At 40.4% G+C, this 17,795-nt stretch overlaps 1 protein-coding gene across 7 annotated transcripts in view; it reads left to right on the top strand.

The window, feature by feature from the left end:
* Positions 1-17,338, top strand: part of mink1 (misshapen-like kinase 1) — a 29,643-nt gene extending 12,305 nt beyond the window's left edge. Inside the window, exons 12-32 of one of the 7 annotated variants that reach the window (XM_062405531.1) lie at positions 686-793; positions 1,419-1,505; positions 4,272-4,448; positions 4,547-4,717; positions 4,997-5,263; positions 5,667-5,746; positions 5,846-5,949; positions 6,049-6,140; positions 6,417-6,440; positions 7,269-7,420; positions 7,564-7,681; positions 8,479-8,595; positions 8,885-8,996; positions 9,227-9,376; positions 9,848-9,991; positions 10,489-10,623; positions 10,759-10,859; positions 10,980-11,129; positions 11,239-11,398; positions 11,513-11,652; positions 11,750-17,338. In XM_062405531.1, coding sequence (XP_062261515.1) covers positions 686-793; positions 1,419-1,505; positions 4,272-4,448; positions 4,547-4,717; positions 4,997-5,263; positions 5,667-5,746; positions 5,846-5,949; positions 6,049-6,140; positions 6,417-6,440; positions 7,269-7,420; positions 7,564-7,681; positions 8,479-8,595; positions 8,885-8,996; positions 9,227-9,376; positions 9,848-9,991; positions 10,489-10,623; positions 10,759-10,859; positions 10,980-11,129; positions 11,239-11,398; positions 11,513-11,652; positions 11,750-11,833 — 2,673 coding nt within the window. In that variant the 3' untranslated portion in view covers positions 11,834-17,338. The remainder of the gene's footprint in view (positions 1-685; positions 794-1,418; positions 1,506-4,271; positions 4,449-4,546; positions 4,718-4,996; positions 5,264-5,666; positions 5,747-5,845; positions 5,950-6,048; positions 6,141-6,416; positions 6,441-7,268; positions 7,421-7,563; positions 7,682-8,478; positions 8,596-8,884; positions 8,997-9,226; positions 9,377-9,847; positions 9,992-10,488; positions 10,624-10,758; positions 10,860-10,979; positions 11,130-11,238; positions 11,399-11,512; positions 11,653-11,749) is intronic. The other 6 variants (XM_062405537.1, XM_062405532.1, XM_062405535.1 and 3 more) reach the window with 6 other exon arrangements.
* The last annotated feature ends 457 nt before the right edge of the window (positions 17,339-17,795 follow it).

A 17,795-nucleotide genomic window follows, 5' to 3' on the forward strand; every position in this document is an offset into this window, starting at 1 on the left:
ATGTTAACAAGAGCAGGAGATTCAGCCACCAACCTTCTGATAAGTCAATGACCCACTCTACTCATTAGCCCCAGCCGCCCACAAAGTGACAAACTGTCAGTATCTGGAAAATGTTTGAGAGGTTATATGCCATTTGAATGAGAAATACTTACACTGACATTGCTTATCAGTGTGGTGCAGCATTTGTAAGGTAATTTGCTGCAGTAATGTTGTACTCCTTTAATCTACCTCCATGTCCCCCTCCTGTCTTATCTAGCTCTTTTGTTCAACAGTAACTAGCCAACAGCAATCAGTGGAGCTCAGACCTGTGTCACTGCCAAGTGGGAGGTTCTCATTTTACCAATAAGATTAAATCTTGTTTCTATGCTTCTTAAAAAAGCAGGTAAATTGGGCTCAGTTTCACAGACGAAAACTCATAGTGTGAGGTCTGAATCAAAGCAGCACACTCAGAAGGATGATTAGGATTGAATTGTTGTGTGTCTGTGTGTTTGTGAATAGTGTGTGTGAGAATGACTCACAGCCTCTCATCTGCGCCCTGCACCCTCCCTTAATTTCTTTGATACAACTCTACGCACATAAAACAAGGGAGGATTTGCTTTGAAGCAGGTTATCCATCATATATTCTCCTGTGGGAAACATTGCCACTACACTCATTTCTCTTTTTCTTGTCCCCCTTCTCTCCCAGCAACAGAGAAAAGAGCGAGAGATGGTGAGGCAGCAAGATAAAGGTCCCCACCGGAGACTCGACGATATGAGACGGGAGGAAGACAGAAGGTTGGCTGAGAGGGAGCAGGTAACCAACCACAGGAGACATTGGGCTGCGATCAGCCAATCAGGGTGAAGTGTGGGTTTGTCCAAGACCAACACTGCAAGTTGCCCTGGTGGTGAAATTCCATGAGTAGGTTGCCATAGCAGCAAGGGTCTAAATTAGTGCATTTATTCAGAGATGAGTTTTCTGTGGGTGAGCTCTCTGCGTCTCTGATGCTCCGTTTTACCGTCTACCCTCAGTAACACAAGAGTCTGGCATCGTAGCACCATCAGCTCACAATGCCAAACACAGATTTTCTGTTTGTATAAGGTTACTAGTTACTATCATAATATGCTGCTTGATATTTTTATAATGATTTTAATCTAGTAATTGATCCCAGTTGAGGTGCAGCGCCACACATTGATGCATTTTAATGCTGACTTTAATTTGTGGCTTACCACTTCAAAACAGGGACGGTTTATGTTTTTATTTTTTCACCTAAAATCAGTGATAGAACTGTTGATTTTTATCAGTACAACACATGCTCTGTTGTTTGCTGGATTTATATTACATAACTGTGTCTGCCTCTATCTTCCACCCATTCCCCCCCCCCCCCTACATCTTTCTCCATCTCAATGCCCATAATTCCTCCCTCCTTACCTGTGCTCAGGAGTTCATCAGACATAAATTAGAAGAAGAGCAACGACAGTTAGAAATCCTTCAGCAGCAGTTGCTTCAGGAGCAGGCACTGCTTATGGTAACTAGTCCTCATTTTCTTTATCAGTTTTTTCGTTTTCACTGCAAAGAGTTTCCATGCCGTCTTCTGGGTTAAATACCTCATAAATAAAGGAGATTTATTGTTCACCACTGAAATATATGTTATATAAGTGCAGCGCTTGATTAGAAATATGCTAAAAAAGGCACTCACCTAGATTTTTGGCTCTGTTTTTGGAGATGGGATTATGATTGACCCCGTTGTTCCTGACTAGTTTTTCAAATATTCCTCCTTCGTTACACAAACACATAATTCCTATTGTAAATTCATGGCATGTACTGAGGGTTAGGTAAACACCAGTGCCCCCATAGTAGATTCAGGGGATCATCACATTTTTGCGATGCAATTTTGGTTTAATGGCCGTACAGAGCATTGGCCCAGAAAAAACAACAACATTGCAATTGAACAGCAATTGAAAAAGGAAAAGCCATACAGCCTGAAATGACCCTGTCATTTCAAATATGTTTTATTGTTCTTGTCTATATTGAAAACATCATTCAAACATTCACAGTGTGGGTTGGAGAAAGTATTTAAACCTCTCAGCTATTGAACAAAAGTTAACTGGAGTCAGGAATTACTTCTAAACATGGAGTCCAATCAATTCAACAAGAATGGAGCTCTAGCTTAGTGCTTCTCGGGTATTTTGTTTTGTTTTTTATTTCTCTGGTCACACGAAGAAAACTTATGATCTCAGAATGTTGAGTCCCATAAATCTTGCAAAGTAATCTCATAGACTTCAGACATTGATCCTTCCACTGGTAGACTGTCTATAAATGGACATCATTTATTTCTGCAGCTACATTCCCTAGAAGTGGGCGCAAAGCTAAAATGACTCAGAAAGATGAGCAGCATAAATAAGTAGCCCAGACCAACTCCTGAATGCCTAAAGGAATCATTGGAGCTCATTAACACCTGCATGCTTGAGAGGTTAACAGGCGTTGTGTCCTCAGCAATAAGATTTTCCCAATACTGCATAAAACTACTAGAACAACGTTTTGTGAACTGATGAAACTAAGGTTGAATTGGTTGGGAAGTACAGCACTATGATTGACGTAAAAAGGAAACTTCCAGGCTACATGAATGCATCGTGCCGGAGGTGAGGCAGCATCATTATTGTTTACCAAGCTATCTTAATGTCTGCTAGCTTAAGCTCATTCGATGTTAGGTGATGCAGTAGGCCAATTACCACAAACACAGAAATGTATCTACTACAGAAGTATAACACACACAATGAAATCCACATATTGCAATGGTACTGTTAGAGCCCAGAGCTTGACAAAGTAGAGATACTGTGAAATAACCTCCAGGCAGCGGTTCACACTAGACATCCTAAGAGGGCGACTGAGTTAAAATAGGGTCCAAAGTTCCTCCTGAATAGTATGCAGGTCTGACCTGCAGCTACTCACTGGAAACTGCAAAAATAAGTTCAATCAGTTATCGATACCAAGGGCTCGCTTACTTTTTCCACTAACACTGTGAATGTTTAATGAGTGTGTTCAATAAAGAAGATTGTCATTTTTGGGAGCCATTATCTTACATTGTTTTTGTCTGTACTTATGACTTACATGAGATTAGTTAACATTTTATAACAAAAATTCCAAATGGCTCATATGCTCCTTCTCACCACTGTAAAGCTGACAGAAGTGGATGAATGGAATTAAAGCACTTCAAAAATCCAAAGAAATCAAACAAAAAAAGTCAGCTAATATTATTTCCTACTAAAAATCCATGCTCTTGGTCGGTAATTCATTTTCGATAGACACTATTTAAGATAAGACCCAACCATGAGAGGATTGTTGAAGGTATAGGCAGTATCATCTGAGTTCAACGAGTTGCTTTTGCAGTTGGCTCTTCACAAAATAAAATTGTTTCCTAGTCTTGCCTTGGGCTCCTCTACATATGATTATTTTTCAGAAAGGAATATCAAAATTCTAATATTTTACATGAAAATAGATGCATATAATCACTGGCCACAAGGAAAATGAGAATCCAAATTATTTTGGAGCCGTGAAGGCCTCATCTTGAAAATAAATTAAATAAGTCAGTGTTACAAAGTATGAGCTGTGTTAAGTTCACAATGGCAGCAGATGTTTCTTTGCCTCACATGTTCAAGGGATGTACTATAGTGCCTCCATTGTGATACTCTATAATCCCCCTCCCACTCAAGGAGGCACCTGGGTGAGGCATCCTCATCTGGCACCAAACTAGATTTTCTCATTGACATGTAATATCTAGTTCTCTGTGGCAACAGTGATGTGCAATTTAAGAACAAATGGAGAAAAGGAGTTTGTGGGAAAGATTTTTTTAAGACATTCATGTAATTCAGTAGCATTTAAAGCGTGAGAATGTAATGAATTTCAGTCTACAATTTAGTGACTCATGTTTGAATCTTTTTTCATTTTTCTTTCCTTCTTGTTTCCTTAAGAACACAGTGGCTGTTGCTGTCTGTTTAATATACAGTACAAAAATGAAGAGTAACACACAATCAATATTGTTTTAATGTGGTTTGGTGGTAATTTACGAGTTTAATATAAATAATAGAGTACAAATAAAGAGAGTCTGCCCCAAATACTTTCTGTCTCGTGAGAAGGGATCAGTGGTGGTCAGGAAATATTCACATCTCTGCCTGGAGCTGAAGTGAAAGGAGACTTTCTGTTTGCAGATGCGATGGTTTAATTTGTCTCACCAGTCTGTTGTGTCCCGTCTGAGGTGAGCAACATGTTGACTGCAGTGTGTTTCTTTGGTCAGGAGTATAAGCGTAAGCAGCTGGAGGAGCAGCGTCAGTCAGAGCGTCTCCAGAGGCAGCTGCAGCAGGAGCATGCCTACCTGGTGTCGCTGCAACAACAGCAGCAAGAAAAGAAGCCCCAGCTCTACCACTACAACAAAAACCTTGAGTCCAACAACAAACCCACTTGGGCTCGTGAGGTAGAAATGATTTCTACATTCCCAGCACCACCCAACACGGCCAAACTACTGTACAAAGGCCTGCAAGGGAAATTGTTTTACTGTTGTCTGTATTTCAGGTGGAGGAGAGAAGTAAACTCAACAGACAGGGCTCTCCAAAAATCTGCACCACTGTCTCTGACACTGCCATCCAGTCGCGCTCTGACTCTATCAGCCAGTCAGGAGTGGTCCAGTCTGCTCAGACTCCACCGATGCAGAGGCCCGTTGAACCCCAAGGAGGACAGGGCAAGGTGGGTGTTTAAAACTGAATTGATTTAAACCTCTTAACACCTATATGCTCTTTAATTCTCTGCTGCTTTACCTCTCCCAATCTATGCAACCTTATTTACACCTTCTCCTTCTTCTTTTCCCTCTCCTTCCATCATTTGGCTCCTCCTGGTTAATATGTAATCACCTTGGAATACAAACCACCTTGCGCATTTCTCCACTTTGGCCTTCTGTCTTTTGCGCTCTTTCTTCTGCTTGGCTGCTCTTCCCTCCCGGTGTGCTGCTGCTCCTCTCCTCTGCAGTTCCAGATGGCTCACTTGGTTCCTCTGAAGCCTTATGCTGCCCCTGTTCCTCGCTCCCAGTCCCTCTGCGACCAACCTACTAAGACAATGTCCGCCTTCCCCACCCAGGATCCCTCACTCACCCCCAGCCCCCGCCCCATCCACTCTAGAGAGTTGGTGCGTCAAAACTCTGACCCCACTTCTGAAACCCCGGTACCACAGGCACACCAAATCAGAGAGGATCGTGGGCCCTGGATCCGCCTGCCAGATGTGGAACTCCCGCCTAAGGTAAGAACTCAAGGCTGCTTTTCAGCAGAAGGTTTGCCACCCTAAAAAAAAACTGCACCAACCTTCACAAACTGCCCCAACATTAGTAATACATGTGATTTGCTTGACACATCTAACAGCTTCACCCTCCACTTCTTTGACCTGCATTTTGTTTTTATTTACAAACCGTACTAACTCACATCCATGGGGAAAAACGTTGACCTGTTAAGGATTAAATTCAAGTGAATACCTTCAAAGGTGCTTTATGTAATTCCAATTGTCTCTGCATCTACAGCTCAAATAGTCTATCTGACATCAATAGATCATCAAGGCAAAAAACAAATATAAAAAAACAACCGTTGGTCAATTTCTAATGTTAACTGTCTTAACAAAATCATGGAAAAAGTAATGTTGGTGTCTTCAGGTTCCCCAAAGGACAGCGTCTATTGCCACAGCTCTCAACACCAACCTCACCTCTGGCATAAGGCATCCAGTAAGAGCCAGGTAACTGAAAACCGTTTCATTAGTGTCCACTTAATGCGGACAGGTTTTAATGATGACTTGACTTAAGTGCTGTGTATCCTGAATATATCCTCATGGCAGCAATCCAGATCTCAGCCGCAATGATCGCTGGGAGAGAGGAGACAGTATGAGCATCATATCCAATCTGCCCCAGACTGGCTCTCTTGAGAGGCATCGCATTCTCAGTGAGTCCCTGCCTCCCCAGTGCTATTTCTCTGCAGACTCTCTTTGCAGTAATCCTGATTTCAGAAATATAACTACACCATACAACACTGTGATTTCAGGTTCCTCCAAAATGGAATCGCCCATTCTCTCGCACGATAGCCGCCATAAGCCAGGGGAGTCCCGCACCTCCTCCCGCCCCGGGCGTCCTGCTGTAGGTGTTCATAAAGACATTATATTATCTGTCTACTATTCACTTCTAATAATGGGTGCATGCAATACATAATACTGCTAATAAGCGGCTATTAAAAAACACTAACGCACTGTACATACTCTACTCTATTTCCAACTGTGCATAATGCACCTGTTCTGCTGATTTTCTTATAGTGTATTAACTCAAATAACCTTTTACTTTACTCAACACTTTTACTCTTTCCCTTCATGTTTCTCCTCTTTTCAAATCTTTATTTAATTTGCCTCAAATGTACAGAGCTACAAGAGAGCTATAGGGGAGGTTAGTATCAAAGTCTTTCTGTGGTCAGTTTTTATCGGCATTCATTGGCTGTGGTACATATTCACGTTCGTCTTTATTTATTCAGTAAATCATGTTTTGTCATCATTTAATTGTATAATGCTTGGTATGTGGGCGTCCTTCATTCTGCAAAGACCTTGAAACCATGGCTCAATATCATCCCAAAATATATTCATTCAGGGTCGTGACCATAGACTGTAAATAATGATGAACAACATGACTTATCCCTGGAAGTGAAGCCCAATCATCTTGATCAGCCCCTTGTGGCTGGCTGCAGTAAAGCTCATAAGCCCCACCTGTTGGTGGACAGGACGTGGCCCCAACAAAAGTCAAAGTACATGTTAAATATTTGTTTAAAGTGTTCAATTTCCTGTAACTTTTAAAACAGGAATTAAAAGTCATGATTGACAGTTGATACTAATTCATGACTGAAGCCTGTGTGTCAGCAGGACATTGTTTCCACACTTTCCCACCACGATCACTAAAGGACAGATTTTAGATCCACACAAGATGGCGGCGCCTGTATCAGGGATATTTTAGCCTCATTTTTGTCCAACGGGAGGAAGTGGAGACTCGCTGTCCATCTTTCCCTGCAGTCTATGGTTTGGACTTACATTGTGACTGTTTGTTTCTGAAACCTTCCTCCTGATAACACCTCACCTTCAGTGTCAGAATTGTTTTCATTAAAATAAGTAATGCATATATTACTGTTGCATTATTTGCTTCTTTCTTAAGTAGCTGCAGTTATTTCTGGAAGATTTTGTGAATGCATTCATTAGGTAAACAGTGGTGAACTGCATATGTTTGCAGGACCATGGTCTCTTTGCCAAGGAGCGAGCTGAGGAGCAGCCAAGGCCACCAGTCAAGGCCAACGACTACTCCTCGTCTTCTGAGAGCAGCGAGAGCAGTGAGGAGAGTGAGAGTGGCGAGGGACCAGAGGAGGAAGAAAGCCCCACAGATCGGTAACAGCACAAATACTTCAGAGAGTAGTTTCTATTTATCGACTTTTCTCTCTAAAGAAGAATTCAATATTTCCTGTGATTGTGATATGCCGTTACTCTCTTTTCCCTCTTTCTCATCATCAATCTGTGCCTCTTGATCTCAGTCACAGGGATGCAGACACCGATTCAGTCAACACAATGGTGGTTCATGAAATCGAAGGCGAGGTGGGAGATGGAGAGCAAGCTGGTGGCTATGGGGATCAGACCATGCTGGTGCAGAGGGTGAGTCATCTGTATACGTAAGGATGCTTAACATGCATCGTGACATGATGTAAATTCAACAAATTACAGTTCAAAGAATATTACAAAGCAACAAGACTAGGCCAGTGGGTCGTTTAATGTTCTTCAGCCACCACTATGACGAAATGAATCAAAGAGGAGGCAAACGTGCATAATGCTACTGCATATAACACATATAATCCTGTGCACAGGAGAGCCAACAAAGAACAGTCCAATTGTTATGCATTTTCCTCTTGTCTTAATTAAAGCAAAGCATTTTTAGTTTTTTTAAAGGAACAGACTGATGAAATGTATCTGTTGCATCTCATCCATGGGTTGGTGCTCCTGTCAGTGTCTGAACCTCTTTGTTTGATGCAGTCAGTGAAGGTGTGTTTTTCAGGGCTACACTAACTTTAGCATCGTACTCAGCTGGCCTGTATGGAGGCTAGCAACTATTTAGCATGGCTTACACCATTAGCATAACCGTGTTTAGCACATACACTGTATACAAATTGAGGTGCAAATACTCTGTTTCTGTGGTGCTGGTTTTAAATCTTTAACTTTAAATTCAACTATATATTGCTTTCACATTTTGTTTTATCTGAATGTTTATAATAAGCAGATAAAACTTGTATGATCTCATCATACAGCATCAGCTAGTTTAGAAACTAGAGAAACAAAAAGCAGTGCATCTTTTGTTTTTGTTGAGCTTGACTTGTTTGCATCAGATAAGCCTAGATCCAAGTCTTTGGTTGTTGTTAATTTATTTTGTGTATTTTTTTTTTTTTTACATAAAAAAGACCCCAGAGAAACGGAGCCATAATGGATACACTAACTTGCCTGATGTGGTGCAGCCCTCCCACTCCCCCACTGAGACAGCCACTCAATCTTCCCCTGGGAAAGACTCTGTTTATGATGTAAGTTCTCCTGACCCTAAGTATATCAGTCCTAAATGCCTGCTTTATTTTTATGTTCTAAGTCAGCCATGAAGTGAACTCATTACACTTTGAATTTCTTGTTCAGGTTGTTCGTGGACTGTAATTAATAATATAGATTTTTAAAACTGTTGTTTAAATACGACATGGCAACATAAAATAATACAGAAATGTGTGGGGTTTTTTTTACCAATTTGTCTGACAAACATGTCTCATCTCCTCAGACCTGATGCTGATTTAAAGTACTCATACTATCTCTCTGCTTCTCCAGTATCAGTCCAGAGGTTTAGTTAAAGCATCTGGCAAGTCCTCCTTCACCACCTTTGTGGATCTGGGCATGTACCATTCACCAGGAGGAGCAGGGGATAACATGTCTATCACCGGTGAGTCAAAAGGTTTTCAATCTTCAAGCGACGACAGCTTTGAGTTTTTTTTTTTTTTTTTTTTTATCACTAAATAAGGATAGACTTTTAAATGTTATGTTATAAAATGTTATAAAATTGTAACTTGAAAGAATGAAGAATGAGAGATTTGTTTCTAGTAACTCGTACCAGGTTACCTTGGCTTGTGTTTTCCTTCAAAAATTGATGAATTTCCTTTGCTCAATGTTCAGGCTCCAGGTTTGAGCAGCTGAAGATGGAGGTGAGAAAAGGATCCATGGTGAATGTCAATCCGACCAACACACGTCCCCCCAATGACACACCTGAGATCCGCAAGTACAAGAAGAGATTCAACGCTGAGATCCTGTGTGCCGCACTTTGGGGTGAGAGAAGACTCATTAGTGGATTGTGAATGCAAAACACAGATTATATACCTCACTATACTCACTTAATGATAATGATTTTACATTATCATAAGCATTTACTATAAATAACTAGAATGGCATTTAGTAGAGCACATACCTCTGCCAAGTCCCAACAGTCCCCCAAGCTGCACTAAACTGCACACACTCATAGATATCAGTTCCCACAGTAGGCCTCGGAGATGAGTGAATTATTCCCTTGGAAATAAATTTAAATGTTAAAGATAGTGAAGACAAATTTCTGGATCTGAGTTATTTCTTGGCCCTTCCACCAAACAAACCATAAGAATGGAGCAAAAGCGGAGGTAATAACAAGAGTCACAACACAGAGATACTACTAAGTTATTTTAAGCTGTCGCTAGAGGAAAGCCAACGATCAGAATAATCTTTTGCTAAATATAAATGTCTGTATTTGTGCACTCGTGTTCCCAGGTGTGAACCTATTGGTGGGCACAGAGAATGGTTTGAAGCTGCTGGACCGTAGCGGTCAGGGCAAGGTTTACCCCCTCATCAACTCCCGCAGGTTCCAGCAGATGGACGTCCTGGAGGGCCTCAACCTGCTCATCACTATATCAGGTCATTACTGCTTTTCCTCGCCAGCCTGCTCTCACTACAGTTGGTTGAAGCTTTCTATGCTTTTGGCAACAAGACCACTGGCTATAATGGGATGCCAAATACTCTAGCCAAATTGTGATCATGTCGTCTGATTGATTTAATTATTAAATTTTTTCAGAACTAATGAAAAGCTGTTTTGGATTCAGCAGTGTATTCTCAGTACTAACAAAAGATAATGTTACAATATTTGTTTCACCTCAACAGAATTTCAAGCAAAATCTTATCAAAAGATCTATAATGATTGTTTTTTAGTAATCATTATAAATAAAACGATATATTTTGCATATTGATGTTTTCAGATATTTACGTAACAAAACATGCAGTAAAAGTATTTTAAAAAACTGCTTTAAAACTTTAATGAAGTATGTTTAAAAAATAAAAAAATGTATATATAATTATAAAATGTCTTGCGGCAGTGTAAAACATATAAGTAATTCAGTCATACTTTGCATATGAAGGCAAGAAAAACAAGGTGCGTGTCTATTACCTGGCCTGGCTGAGGAATAAGATCCTCCACAATGACCCCGAGGTGGAGAAAAAGCAAGGCTGGACTACTGTGGGCGAGATGGAGGGATGCGTGCACTACAAAGTGGGTGAGTGACAGATGATCGGTTGTTTATCGCTGCCGTCTCTTCGGCTTCAGGCAAATTCTCACAAATGCATTTGGCACAGTGAATAATTGATTACAAGTGTCTGATATCACATGGCCTTGTGGCTGTCCTATCTAGTGAAATACGAGAGGATAAAGTTCCTGGTGATCGCTCTGAAGAATGCGGTGGAAGTGTATGCTTGGGCGCCCAAACCTTATCACAAATTCATGGCCTTCAAGGTAAGTCTCCTCTTTCTTTTGAGCTGGATTAGTTATGCAACATCGGTCAACCAGAAGAGCAGTCAAGATAATTGTCACTCACTTTCTGCCCTCTTCTGACCAGTCTAACCTTTTAATCAGTCTTTCGCAGACCTCCCACACAGGCCTGTCCTGGTTGACCTAACAGTGGAGGAGGGTCAAAGGTTGAAGGTCATTTATGGCTCTTGTGCTGGTTTCCATGCCATTGACGTGGACTCTGGAAACAACTATGATATTTACATCCCTGTGCATGTAAGTTGTGGTCAGTTGTCAGAAAGCTGGGGTTTTTTTTTGTTTTTGTTTTTTTGTGGTGGATATGAAACCAACAGGAGCACAACTCTTCTATTTTAATCTCACACAGATTCAGAGCCACGTGTTACCACACGCAATTGTGTTCCTGCCCAGCTCAGATGGCATGGAGATGCTGCTATGCTATGAGGACGAAGGCGTCTATGTCAACACCTACGGACGCATAATCAAGGACGTGGTCCTGCAATGGGGCGAGATGCCCACATCTGTTGGTAATGGTCAAATCCAAAAACAATCTCACGTGGATGTCACATAAAAGATATAGTATCCTCTGTTTGGACTGTAATAAATTTGCTTCATACTAATATGACACTTTTCCTCGGCAGCTCATATCTGCTCCAATCAGATCATGGGCTGGGGAGAAAAGGCCATAGAGATCCGCTCAGTGGAGACTGGACACCTGGATGGTGTGTTCATGCACAAAAGAGCTCAGAGGCTGAAGTTCCTTTGTGAGAGAAATGACAAGGTAAGGGATGAAAGCTCTGACAGCCGAAGGTCTAAAAGCAGCTGAATGTAAAGACCTTGCTCACATACATGTTTTCTATGACCCTCCCTCCCCTCAGGTATTTTTTGCATCGGTGCGATCAGGAGGCAGCAGCCAGGTGTACTTCATGACATTGAACAGGAACTGCATCATGAACTGGTGAAGGATGTTCCGCTCTGGTCAGTGCGAGGAACCGCTCGGGGTTCGAAGAACGAAGAGCATCCGAAATTTCTCGAAAACGCATGCACACAATTGTGAACACATCTCTCGCTTTCTCTCCAGCTCGCTATCGCCCATGCAGTCTTGCTCCAAAGACACACATAGACAAACACACACACACAAACACAAATAATATCTAAATTCATTCCAGCCTACACTATTTAAGATACAGTTTCTATTGAGGCCCCCTGATAACATTCTCTGCGGAATCATCATGAAAAGTCACTGATGAGCTGCAGATGTTAACACCACCTATTGATTTGTACTGTAAATACTCCCGTCTTGATCTGTTTTATTTGGTGGACCTGTGTTCAGTCGTATCTATTTAGTTCCATATCGTGAAGTATGTTTAAAAACACATTCCTTGATGGATCTACCGTACATTTTTAAGAAGGCATTATTTTCCAATACTGAATGTTGAAATGAAGCTGTAAATAGATAGCACCTGACACTTAGATCTGAATCATTTGCAGGCCTCTATTGCTCAAATAATAAAATGGTGGAGCTTCCCTTTGCAGTGGCCTATGGATCCCCCTGTTGTTTTGGGGGGTTTACAACTTCAGGAAGGCCTAAAGGAAGGATTTAGTACAAAAAATATAACGAAGGCACATAAAAGTCAGGATGAAGTAGCTCTTTCTATCATAGACGGTATCCTGAAGTCCTGCTCCTTAGATTTTTGTTTGGCCCGAATGGCAAATTATGTTGCAGTTTTTAATCACGGCTTGAATGCCTCAAGAGAAAATTAAATTTCTCTTTAAAAACAAATAAATAATAATAAAAAAAAAACAATCAAGTCTCAAAAATGCTCTCGTCAGAATTTGTGCTGCAGAACCTCCCACTTTGCCTTTACTTCATTGGTTTAGATGAAACCATTCATTATTTGACTCATCTGGCTTGTATCTAAACCTTTTTTCTTTTTGTAGATTTACAAATTACAAAAAATTTGATATTTATATGTAGTGGTAATGTATTGGTATTAGCCTACTGGTATTCTTAATTTTACTGTAATTATATTGCCATTATATTGCAATATATTCTATTCTTGTGGAGTCTTTGTTTGAGGAGGAGAGTTTGTGTGTTCTGGCTTGTGTCGTTCTGCGAGTATGATGACAACTTTTGGGACGCTAGCCGCAAAAGGAAGAAGTTGGAGAAACATGGAAGTAGAGGGCCACTGAGATTATAGTGATGAAGGGAGGTTGTTTTCAGGGTCCTGTCGCCCTCTTACCACACTGATCCACTCTACTGTATTATATTTCAGTTTTTTCGCTAGTGTGGGTTTTTTTTTGTGTGAGAAGTGTCCCGCGGATGATGGTGGAACAGCTCATAGTGCGAAACAGTTCTTATTTGTGGTTGGCCAGTGGAAAGATTTAATGTTAAGATCTACACCATCACAGAGGATTCCATCTCATCAGGTGCTTTGGCTGGAACACATGAAACTTAATATTTTTCATAATTATAGATTCTGCCAAAGTTCACAGCATATTCAGAAACGGAAGGTATGAACCAAGACAAACAGCCAGAGAGTTTGAATTGGCATCTAGATAGAAGAGTCTTTTCCTAAAGATCACTAAACATTGTTTACCTTTTTAATGTATAGATCCAAAGAGGCAGCTGGCTTTCCACAAATATTATGGTATGTTTTATTAGCTGCTTGTAATTTCTTATAGATCTTTACTCTGAGTTTGTTGGTAGTGCATAGGGTGCCCCTCCATGTTTAGGGGAGTTAACTCTGCTTTGTTTAGGCAGCTGCATGAGGGAGGTACCATGTTCTCATACACCGGGTAGAAGTATGCGGCAGCCGTATCAGGAAGAAGCCTGGTGGAATTCTGTTGGCAGGGGGTAGGTCAACCCTTTTTTGTTCAGGGATTTGTGCTACCACAGCAATTTGGTATGAGCACATGGACATCTGCCTAATTTGAGGGTTATTTTGTTTCTATCTTCATTCTAGAGCACAGTTTGAGAGCTAGCCTTATTGATTCTAATGCTCAAAACCCAGCACTCACACTCAAATCGCCCCTTCTTAAATTTGCTCTGCTTGTGCTCGAACCGTGCACATCACTCTAATTGTGTTGCTCGGACAGATTTCCTGAACTCTAGACTTTTTGTGCGACAAATCCGTCAAAATTCCCCATCCAAACGAATAGCAGGTGTATAGTTGACAAATAACAATCATCCCTTCCTCGTTTTGGGTGTTTTAGCTTTACTTCTTTGAGAGTCCAGTACTGGTGGTTACTTTAACCGGGCTCATAGACTCCCATCCTCCTCGGCCTTATTATTAATCAGCTTCCTATCTGTTTGCTTGACAGGAAACGACACCTTCAATTATCAAGACTAAACCTGGCATTTTATTGGTTTGATTTTGACAGACTTCCAAGCCCAGAAGAAAAATGCTGAATGCAGGAAAAATGTCCAAGCCACAAAATATCTGAGTTAAGCTCACAATCTGAGCACAAATGGGGACTATTTGAGTACGAGTGCAGGATTTTGATTATAAGCATAAAAAAATCTGAACATCAAATTATTTAGACCACATTCTTGAATAAAGACAGGGAAAAAAAGAACATCTGATTCGTTGATGTTACACAAATGCGACTGTTTCGTGAAGATGCCAGTACGAGAAGTTTATGGATGTTACGAAATGAATCTTAGATAGTGATAAGAGTCTTCTAAAAGTCACACTTTAAGCTAAGAAGATGTATATTTTATGTTGTTGAAAAGAAAACTATTCAGAACGGTTTCAGGGCAAAGGGCGTCTAATCAGATTATATAAATAGATGGTTCATTTTATGGGGAGATTATAACCCAAATCAAAGCATAGAAAGCACTTTCACATCAGTAAACCTACATTTACAAATATATCTGGAGCAGATACTTTGATGCGCAGGTCAAAGCCATTGAGATAGAGTATATCACTGTATCAAAGTTGTTTTCCCCTTTAGCAAATACGTTTTTATTTTTCAACATGTTAAGTGCCATGACCTACATCTCAAACTTCTATGACAACTTAGACAGACCTCTGGCACACTTTCTTTTTTTTTGGTTTAATCATTATTTAATTGTTCAGTCTGCCATGTTTACAGTTTAAGCAGTGCCTTGGAGTGGGGAAGGCGAGATGTTTTTAGGATGGGTTTCGTGAGCCACATCCCACCCACCTACACTTGTCTCTTACCTGAAATCACGTGAAGAAGAGGCACAGCCATTTTTGCTCTCTCATTAACGACAAACATCCTGTGCCAGTTAAGTGCACTTACGTGAAATCAGAAGAGATCTGTTTTGACACTAAAATGAAACGATCAGTGACAAAGAAGTTAACAAGTGTCCGGTTTATCCAGTGCAACATGCAGAGGATCGACCCGCCGTGGGAGCCAGTATAGAGAAAAGCCATATGTGTGAATCGTGTTTTGTAGAAGACGACTTAGTACTTGTGCACAGATGAAAGGAAACTGTGTGCGATGTCTGCTCAGAAAGCGTCGGTTCTCGCAGCAAGGATGAGGTCTGCGCTTCTTACTTTAATGATGTTAATTGTTCAATCTTGTAGTGGGGAAAGTAGCTTGATTCTAATAAGTCTATTTTATAAAATGTGTAAATTAGTCTATATTGAGAAATAAAAGTGAATGTACATCTATAAGACAGATTTGTATTTATGTAGAAATGTGTACCGCTCTAGTAATCAAAGCACAATGTATTTAAGGTAGAGAGATCAATAAGAGAGATGGCGGGTCACTCAGCGGCCGTTAGAGTGAAGCGAGTCGCCTGCTGAGACAGATGCGTGTCTATGGACAGACTTGGAGTTAGCAGAGTTATTCAGACAGATTCTGGTGATCAGAAGAGTCTGTGGTGACTCATAGATTTGTGATGGACTTTTGGTGAAAATCGCCTGTGTGAGGTTGACGGGCTGTTAATATGTTCAGGGGGTCATCAGTGGTGACATCAATGAGAGGGCAACGGCTTTGTTATGAGCTTGTTAGCTTTTGGCTTCTGGATTTTATCCATAAAGTAAGTGGCAAATGTATCAGTCAATCACTATTACAGACAAAGACACTGGTCGGTTTTTTGTTTCTTTGACGTTTTTTTTCCACAATGACATTCAGTTGAAGTGTTGCCCCAAAAAAATGTAAACATATATAGCTTTAATATTAATTCCAATAAAATGCACAGACATTGATTTATTTGTAAGCGTTGACTCCTCTTGATCGCTTTCATTAATCACTAGTCACAGACCTCTCCCTTAACACATACTTTTTCCCACCGAATATTCATAATATTTCTACCTTGGCTGTGGTCCACATGCTCAGTGTGGGTCATTAAACTTTATTTGCATCTAAAAACGATGAATAAAATAGCTAAAGTTCAAAGATTTAAGCTGCTAAATACTTTATTGCTCAATATAAATCGAACAAGAATATACACTACATTTAAAAGAAGGAATTCATTTGAAAACCATTGCACCTTATTGTATTTGTTGAGTGTTTTTCTGGATAGCAATTGAAGCGAATTGTTGGACTCAAGAAAAACATGACAGGCAGGTTGGCATCTTTTGATTTTTCACCAATAAAAACAATCATCTCAAATCGGAAACTAATGCCTCGAAGATTTTAGTCAGAGATGTAACAGCATGTGATTCGTTTGACTTAAGAAGGCGCTTCTAAATATTACGCTAAGACTAGATCTGATTGTCTGATTCTCTAGAAGCACCTTAAGGTGTGAAATGTGCTTTTTTTTTATTTTGTGCCAAGAGCCATTAAAAGAAGAAGATTTGCAGCAGAGTTTTTACGAAAGTAGGAGGCACCACCCAGTTGGAGGTGGAGCACTGAAGGTGTAGATGACATTTCTCTTTTCTAAGCAATACAAGCATTTGAACAAATCAAAACCAGGACAGTGCATCTCAGTGTGACACGCAGGAGGCGACCCTCCGGTGGCAGACTGACTGTCGGCTGGTTTTTGTCTCGCTTGTTACAGAAATAATCTGTTCTTTACTTTTGTTTGTAATCGCAAAGAAACGACTGCTTCTCTCCTGACTGTCGAGCTGTTGGGATGCTTGCTCTTGTTCTGCTGTTGTGAAATCCCAGAAACTGCCTTCATGAACTTAACGCATCAATAAATGGACGATCACTAATATTCGTAATGAGGCATAGCTTGTATTTCTTATCCATAACGTATGAGTGGATAAGCAGCTGTAGCTGGGAGTGAGGCAGATCGAACTCGTAATTGTCGTGGATCTTAGGACAGAATTACAATATCTATTCTTCTTTTTTCAATACTTTTTCTTTTTTTTTTTAAAGACCGTAAACATCTTTGCAATGTTTTAGTGTGTGTGCGCGCGTCTGTGTTACTTGTGAGAGGTTAACTCCCGATTGTATTTCATAGACTGATAATCTTCAAACTTTCAAAAGGAATGAATTCATGTCTTAATACAGAATTGTTTGAAAAATAAATTACATTGATCTCATGTTTGTCCCTGTTATTCTTTCACAGCATTTATGGTGTGTTTCTTATGATTATTATTATTATTATTATGCCAGAGGAAAATCCATCAAAACGATTTTCACGCTGTGGAACGTGATGAGAGTTTGTTCAGAGTTCAGCCACATGATGGTGCTATCATCTTTTCCTGAAGCCAGGCCCATGTTAGAAATATGACACCACTGCTTTTCTTGATGCAACACTTAACATTCACTCTACGTGGGGAACAGTTACATTTAAAAATCTGTGTAACTTATTTATAAAATTTGCTGAATAAATGCTAAAGCATACATATCTATGGATCAAGCTTCATTCTAATCATGGGATGCTGATTGAGCTGCAGCACCCTCTAGTGGGACAGCAGCAACACTTCAGTACTACAAAACAAGAACAAAAGAATCCTGAATTATATGTTTCCCTTTAATGTCTATCAGCAGAAACGG

This window comes from Platichthys flesus, chromosome 15 (genome assembly GCF_949316205.1).
Source record: "Platichthys flesus chromosome 15, fPlaFle2.1, whole genome shotgun sequence".
Lineage (NCBI taxonomy): Eukaryota > Metazoa > Chordata > Actinopteri > Pleuronectiformes > Pleuronectidae > Platichthys > Platichthys flesus.